Source organism: Lepidochelys olivacea, assembly GCF_965140295.1.
Source record: "Lepidochelys olivacea isolate rLepOli2 genome assembly, chromosome: 26".
Classification (NCBI taxonomy): domain Eukaryota; kingdom Metazoa; phylum Chordata; order Testudines; family Cheloniidae; genus Lepidochelys; species Lepidochelys olivacea.
The window spans coordinates 15,441,832-15,449,625 of NC_140436.1; the positions used below are offsets into that span (position 1 = coordinate 15,441,832).

The 7,794-nt window shown below is 66.3% G+C and overlaps 1 protein-coding gene across 2 annotated transcripts; it reads right to left on the minus strand.

The window, feature by feature from the left end:
- Positions 1-399: 399 nt before the first annotated feature.
- Positions 400-7,582, minus strand: GNLY (granulysin). 2 transcript variants are annotated; one of them, XM_084615043.1, is made up of 8 exons: positions 7,503-7,582; positions 4,285-4,415; positions 3,718-3,819; positions 3,025-3,205; positions 2,267-2,415; positions 1,683-1,763; positions 757-838; positions 400-526 (listed from the first exon to the last, which is right to left on the minus strand). In XM_084615043.1, the coding sequence occupies exons 2-7, from the start codon at positions 4,291-4,293 to the stop codon at positions 758-760; spliced, it is 603 nt and encodes a 200-aa protein (XP_084471169.1). In that variant the 5' UTR covers positions 4,294-4,415; positions 7,503-7,582; the 3' UTR covers positions 400-526; position 757. The 2 variants fall into 2 exon arrangements, with proteins under 2 accessions (XP_084471169.1, XP_084471168.1); XM_084615042.1 differs by lacking the exon at positions 7,503-7,582 and adding an exon at positions 5,833-5,896.
- Between the last annotated feature and the right edge of the window lie 212 nt (positions 7,583-7,794).

Here is a 7,794-nt window from a genome sequence, read left to right on the forward strand (position 1 = left end):
GCATCCAGGCTGTATCTGGCTGAGCTGAGCTGAGTGATATCCCTGGGAGCAAGGCCCCAGAGCTAGGCAGCATGAGAGCAGGGACTGGGAGCTGGCGGGTGCATCTGGTCTGGAAGGACCAGCTGATGACAGCTCTGCAGCTGGGAGGTGGAAATGGAAGCCAAATCCCCCACCCCCTGAGGAGGAGCGGCTGTGGGGATGACACATAATGCCCTGTTATAAACAGTTGTCACAGCCCACTCCAGAGATGGCTGCATTTAGTGATGGGAGAGGAGGCAGCAGGGGGCTGGGAGGGTCAGCGGACAATGACCCTAGCATCATAGGGTGAGATCACAGAGACGTTAGGTCGATACTGATTCTTTATTGCCCAAAGCGGGGAGGAGAAGCGAAAGTCAGAGGCGTTAATGCTGCCATCCCAGCCGTCACACACCGGGGGGCGCTGTCGGAGCTGGGGGGGAGCAGTGGAGGCATGCCCGGAGCCAGCGGGGGAGCTGCCCACTGTGGATGTGGGTGCACGAGTCCAGGCCTGGAGAAGAGGAGGAGAGGGGTCAGTGCGTGCCAGCAGAGGTGCCCACGGGGGAGGGTGCAGGGTGCAATGGGGGGCCATGGGGCTGGGCTGGGCTGAGAGCCCAAGGCCTGTGCCAGGGATCTGATGGCCAGGGGCACTGGCAAGTGTCTGGCCTGGCACAGCGCTGCCCTCGCCTATGGACACCATCACTAGCAAAGGCCCCCCCAACCCCTGCCTATGGTGCTCACCTCATGGCCATGCCCAGGTGTTGCTGCCAGAGCTGGGCTCGTCTCGGGTGGGCTCCTCCGGCAGCTGGCAGGCATCTGCGTCCTGGGGAGAAGGGACACTGCGTCTCCGAGGGCATTGCCAGCATGGGGCTGCAGGAGGAAGGTGCCCAGGGCCCCCTGCACTCGGGGCGGGGGGGATCTTGGCAGGGGGGCAGGGATCCCAGTGGCTGGGGGAGGCAGGGACCCCAGTAGTGTGGATGGAGGGGGGGGCCCAAGGATCCCATTGTGTGGGTGGGGGGGGTGGGAGGGGAGGCATTCCAGAGGCAGGGGAGGATGGCGGCGGGAGGCCTGGGGACCCCAGTGGGGAGGACAGGGTGACAGGCTCCCTTCCCGCCCCCCTGGGAGCTTGGCCAGTTTGCCATAGCGATGTCTACCCCTCTCACTGGGGTGGCCCTGCAGTGACCCCCTATGGCCCCACAGCCTGTGCAAGGAGCCGCAGGGACCCCAGGCACTCGGCTCCCCACGGCGACTGGGCCACGGACGAGGTTTGTCAGCTGCTGTGAGCGAGGTCCCAGTACCGCTCCCTTAGCTCCGGCACTTCGGGTCCGTGGGCAAAGAAGGGGCCCTTTGTGCATTGCCCCAGATGCCAGCCCACTGTGTCTGGGGCAGAGCCGTGGGCACTGCCCATTCTGAGGGGGGTGAGCAGGAACCCATGCCCACTGAGGGGCTCACCCCTCACCGCCACCCTCAGGCCACAGCCAGGTGCGGGGAGAGTGGGAGGGGTGGTGGCATCACGCCTGCCCCATCTCTGCAGCCTGAGATCTTTGCCTCCCAGCTAATGCTGATTCCCTGAGACTTGTTTCACAGGATGGTATCGCTGCTGGGGGTGGTTTGTAACTAATCCCCCAGCTCTTCTCGCTGGCCCATCACCCGCTCCAATCTCTTACCCGACAGGTGGTGAGCGGGTCCTGGGGCACCCTCAGAACCCGCAGCAGCCTGGCGTGGTAGGTCAAGACGAAGTCGTTGCACTGCAGGGAGACGTAGAGCCTGGCTCATGGCCCCCGCTTCACAGAGGTGTCGACTGCCCCCTCCTAGAGAGTGACCTCACCGACCCCCAGCTCTGCCCAGAGAAAAGAACCCAGGAGTCCTGGCTCCCTCCCAGCCCCCCTGCTCTAACCACTAACCCCACTCCCATCCCAGAGCCAGGGATAGAACCCAGGAGTCCTGGCTCCCAGCTCCTCGCGGCTCTGACCCCTAGGCTCCACTGCTCTCTCATGGCTGGGAAAAGAATCCAGGAGTCCTGGCATCTAAATCCTCCCCAGCTCTAACCACTAGACCCCACATCTGAGCCAGGCTGGTGCTTTTCTAACACGTACTTCAGCCCCTGCCCCCACAGCCCTGCTTGGGGTGGATGAGTCCTCTGGGGCACTGTCCCACGCCCCATGGAGATGGCTGGAGACCCTCCCTTCTCCTAGAGCCAGTGGAGGGCTGGCCTGTGGGACCCCGAGCAGATCTGAGCCGTTCTACTGACCCTGGGGGAACCCCCAAAGTGCCGCTTGCATGTGCCATTCAGGACGTCTCCAAGGTCCCAGCCAGGCCTCACGTGCTGCAGGTCAGGCTGGGCCAGGCTGGTGAGGGTCAGGCAGAAGTCACAGGCATCTCTGGGGGGCACCAGGCCACCTGGCACATGGAAAACAAGGATCTCACCCTCTCCCCTCTGGGGCATAGTGCCTGCCGCCTGAGGCCCTGCCCTCCTCTCCTAAACCCACGGGGAGAGTGCCCACCACCCCAGGGCCCCTCCAGCAGCGGGTGGGAGCAGGACCAGCATAGTCAGCTCTACGGTGCTCCCCTCCTGACATGTGGGGCCTGGCCGGGGGCTGAGCGGGCACTCGGGGCCAGGGCACAGCCCTCGGGCAGCAGCTGTCACTTAGAGCCACCCCAGGGCTGCTCTGCAGTACAGGGGTGCAGCCAGCTCGCAAGTTGCCAGTGGCACCGATTCTGGTACCTGCTCATCCCCCCCTCCCCTGGGAAGGACTCTAGTTTGATCCCCACTCATTCCCCTCTGCCACAGGCACCCCAGGTCTCCCTCAGCTGGGGGGGGTGTCTCCCCTCTGTCCTGCATAGAGCGTGTGAGCCCATGCCCCCAGGGAACAGGCCATACCCCCGCTGGCCAGGGCGACTGGCTCAGATTTCTCTGGCGTTGTGCCCAGCAGAGACAGCAACGCCCCAGGCTGGCAGCAGCCGGCTGATGCCCCCTGACTCCACAGCAGAGGGAACAAGTGGGAAAACCTTGGGTGGGTGGGGACGCCCGGCACATCCTCAGGCTGGTACAGATCTCCTTGGGCTCCAGCCCGTCCTGCAGCGCCTGCATGATCTTGGACTTGAACTTCTTCATCACAGAGCGGCAGAGGCGCCGCAGACTCCAGCCCACGGCCCTGCACAGCTTCTCCTCGGCCTTGGTGATGGAGTCCTGTGTGACACCGGCCCGGCCCGGGGTTAGGACACAGCATGGGACGTCCCTCCACTGCCTGAAGGGGGCGCTCGCTGGGCCCCGCCCTGGCACCACGGTCCTTGCAGGATGTGTCATCTCTACGGGATGCTGGGCCTGGGGAGGGGCTCCCCCCGCCAGGGGACAGACACGGGCTGTGTCTGGGATTGGGAGAACCCTGACCCCAGGGGGCCGTGTGGGTGGCAGGTGGAGACGGGGACAGTAGGATCTAGACCCTCCTTTCCCTCCTGGTTGTACCAGGGCACTGGGTGCTGCCCGTGCCCCCTGGCACCGGTGGCAGACGGCGATGGAGCAGATGCCCCCTGCTCCCCACAGGCTCCCCACATCCTGGTCTCAGAGCCCACCTGCTGCCCCGCCCCCCCGCCCCACTCCCCATAGGTGCTGGAGCCAGGGGCCCTGGTGTACCATTGGGGAGATCCTCCCGAGACCCAGGGAGGCTGGGCTCAGTCCCTGGGCTGCCCCAGGGCCCTCACCTCGTCGGGGTCGTCGCCGACCATAGACTTCAGCTTCTTCAGGATGCGGGTGCAGATGGTGCACTTGGGGGAAAGGGCCTGCTCCTGGATGCGCCAGCCCTGCTGTGCCAGACACAAACCCGGGGTCACCACCCGGAGTGCCCCACATCACCCTGAGCCCCCTTCCCCCACTGACCCCTAAGCCTCCCAGCCCTGAGTCCCGTGACCCACACAGACCCTCAGCCTCCCAGCCCTGAGCTCCCTGCCCCACACAGACCCTCAGCCTCCCAGCCCTGAGCCCCCTGCCCCCCATGGACCCCTCAGCCTCCCAGCCCTGAGCCCCCTGCCCCACACAGACCTCTCAGCCTCCCAGCCCTGAGCCCTCTGCCTCCCATGGACCCCTCAGTCTCCCAGCCCTGAGCCCCCTGGCCCCACGGACCGCTCAGCCTCCCAGCCTTGAGCCCCCTCAGCCGTCTGGCCCCCACTGCCCCCTCAGCCCGCCAGCCCTGAGCCCCACCCCCCCACATCATCCAGCCCCCTTTGGAGCTGGGATGGGATCAGAGCAAGGGGCGCAAGCCCCCGGCTCACCTGGGGCATGTGCTGCTCGAGGAGCTTGCAGTCGTGCTGCCGTCCACACTGAGCCGCTGTGCCCAGATCCCTGCACCAAAACTCAGGGCCCAGCAGGCATTGCTTGGGGACCAGCTCCCGGGCACAGAGGGCTGCAGAAAGAGGAGCACAGCAAGGAACAAAACCGGACTGGGTTGGGAGTACGGTAGCTGGTGGGACTTATTTATTATATGCTACAGCAGCACCAAGATCAGGGCCCCACCGTGCTGGGCGCTGCCCAGACCCCAACCGAGATCAGGGTCCTATCATCCTAAGTGCTGCCTAGACCCAACCGAGAAACTGAAGAATTTGAAGCCAAGGGTGATTCAGTGATTAGTCCAAGAGGGCTGGGATGTAGACCAGAATTGAACCCAGTTCTAAACCCTACCCCACTGGGCTTGGGTCAACTCGGTTTGGAGCCGGTGATGGGCATGACTTTGCCAGTTCCAGAAAAATCGGTCAAGAAACCAAGGGTCTGGAATAGACAGATCACCTTGGGTGCTCCCTGTGGCACTGGGGCCCCGGCCCGGGCACTGAACCAGGATTGGCTGCAGCTGGGATCGGGGGGCACCTGGCCAGAGCGCAGCGCTGGGATTGGCTGCAGCCAGGATCGGGGTGACCATACATCCCGTTTTGGCCGGGACAGTCCCTTTTTTAAGCCCTGTGCCAGCCATCCTGACTTCTTTGGTGAAAGGGGGCATTTGTCTAGTTTGCTCTTGCCGACTTGATCAAACGGGACAAATGCCCACCTTTGTCAAAAAAGTGGGAGCAGGGGAATGTGTGTGTGTCTGAGGGTGAGCAGAGATGCCAGCCCTTCACAGGGAAGAGGGCTTGGGTGAGCAGCTGGGACCAGCCCCGCATGGGGAGGAGTGGGAGGCTTGGGGTAGCCCAATGCAGTATCACGTTTTCCTACTGAGAAATATGGTCACCTGGTCACCTGGCCAGGGCGCTGTGCCGGGATTGGCTGCAGCCGGGATCAGGGGCACCTGGCCAGGGCGCTGTGCCGGGATTGGCTGCAGCCGGGATCAGGGGCACCTGGCCAGGGCGCTGTGCCGGGATTGGCTGCAGCCGGGATCAGGGGCACCTGGCCAGGGCGCTGTGCCGGGATTGGCTGCAGCCGGGATCGGGGCACCTGGCCAGGGCGCTGTGCCGGGATTGGCTGCAGCCGGGATCAGGGGCACCTGGCCAGGACGCTGTGCCGGGATTGGCTGCAGCCGGGATCAGGGGCACCTGGCCAGGGCGCTGTGCCGGGATTGGCTGAGTCAGGATCAGCTGTGCCTGCACATGGCAGGAGGCTCCCCTGGGATGGGTGGGCTCTCACTGTGCTGGTAACCCCCTTGTATTGGGGTGAGGCTCATATGCCCCCAGGGGCAGAGAGAGGGGAGGCAGGTGCTGTCAGGGCAGTTGCCAGGCCCTGGGGTGCTGTCTTGGGGAAGGGTCTGATTCTGCCCTGGGGCTCCCCCCTGTAGGCCCCCAAGGACTGTACCGGGGAGGTGCCCCTGCTGGTGACACCTGTCGGGGGCTGCTTACCTGAGCCCAGCCAGAAGAGCAGGAGCAGAGGGGCCATGTCAGCGCTGACAGGACACTGCCTGAGATGTGCCCCCCCCGTCAGAGTCACTTCCCCCCGCCCTGGCCTTGGCCCCGCCCTTAACTATGATCTGTGGGGTTTTGCTAGCCCCAAAGCTGCTCAGCACATTTCCTGCCTTGCTCCGCAGGCGGGGGAGTGACAGCAGCCTTGGGCCCTGGGCCCCTCCAGCCCTGCCTGGCACCAGGGGCATCCTCTGGCCTCCACCACAGCCATGCCCCCCATGTCTCAGTGCTGGGGTGAGGGGTTGTAACGGGTGCCCAGGCTCAGTGCTCTGGAACGGCTCTGACTGGTTCAGACAGGCCCCTCTGGCAGTGTGACACCCCTTGGCGCGCCCCCTCGGCTCCAGCATCTCCCGGGACCAACTCGGAGCGTTCGGCCCCCTGCTCACCCCGTGAGCTCCCAGCAATGAGCCTGCCTGGATGGGACCCCTGGGGAAGCCTGAGGCCCACAAAGGGCCCTGCCCCCAAGCTTGCACTGACTCCCAGCCAGCGTGTGACACAGACAGGAGCACAGCGTAGAACAGAGCTTGTTAGCACCGAAAGCAGGAAGGTTCAGCAAAGTCCAAGGCCTGCCCCCCAGGCCTCAGGCAGTGCCGGGGATGGGGCTCCCACCCCTCCCTGCCCCCCAGGCCTCAGGCAGTGCCGGGGATGGGGCTCCCACCCCTCCCTGCCCCCCAGGCCTCGGACAGTGCAGGGGATGGGGCTCCCACCCCTCCCTGCCCCCCAGGCCTCAGGCAGTGCCGGGGATGGGGCTCCCACCCCTCCCTGCCCCCCAGGCCTCAGGCAGTGCCGGGGATGGGGCTCCCACCCCTCCCTGCCCCCCAGGCCTCAGGCAGTGCCGGGGATGGGGCTCCCACCCCTCCCTGCCCCCCAGGCCTCGGACAGTGCAGGGGATGGGGCTCCCACCCCTCCCTGCCCCCCAGGCCTCAGGCAGTGCCGGGGATGGGGCTCCCACCCCTCCCTGCCCCCCAGGCCTCAGGCAGTGCCGGGGATGGGGCTCCCACCCCTCCCTGCCCCCCAGGCCTCAGGCAGTGCCGGGGACGGGGCTCCCACCCCTCCCTGCCCCCCAGGCCTCGGACAGTGCCGGGGACGGGGCTCCCAGCCCTCCCTGCCCCCCAGGCCTCAGGCAGTGCCGGGGATGGGGCTCCCACCCCTCCCTGCCCCCCAGGCCTCGGACAGTGCCGGGGACGGGGCTCCCACCCCTCCCTGCCCCCCAGGCCTCAGGCAGTGCCGGGGATGGGGCTCCCACCCCTCCCTGCCCCCCAGGCCTCGGACAGTGCCGGGGATGGGGCTCCCACCCCTCCCTGCCCCCCAGGCCTCAGGCAGTGCCGGGGATGGGGCTCCCACCCCTCCCTGCCCCCCAGGCCTCGGACAGTGCCGGGGATGGGGCTCCCACCCCACCCTGCCCCCCAGGCCTCAGGCAGTGCCGGGGATGGGGCTCCCACCCCTCCCTGCCCCCCAGGCCTCAGGCAGTGCTGGGGATGGGGCTCCCACCACTCCCTGCCCCCCAGGCCTCAGGCAGTGCTGGGGGATGGGGCTCCCACCCCTCCCTGCCCCCCAGGCCTCAGGCAGTGCTGGGGGACAGGGTTCACACCCCCGCGCTCTCAGCTCACCCAGCCTGGCTGCTCACGTATTTTTCCACCACAAAGACAGAGCTGAGAAACCAATACCCCTTCCCTTCCCGTGGTCCCACGGCTCTGCAAAGCGCGGCTTGCAGGGGGCAGCAGGATGCTGGGGGCATTGCTGAGGGAGGGGCTCTGGGGCTGGCGCCCAGTGGGATACTCAGAGTCACCCCTCACCAGAGACCCCTGGAGCCCCAAACCTAGGCCAAGCAAACCTGGCTGCTGCTGAAAGGGGGCTGACAACTCAGCAGGGAGTGCACCCCTCACTCTCAGTGCTGGCCCC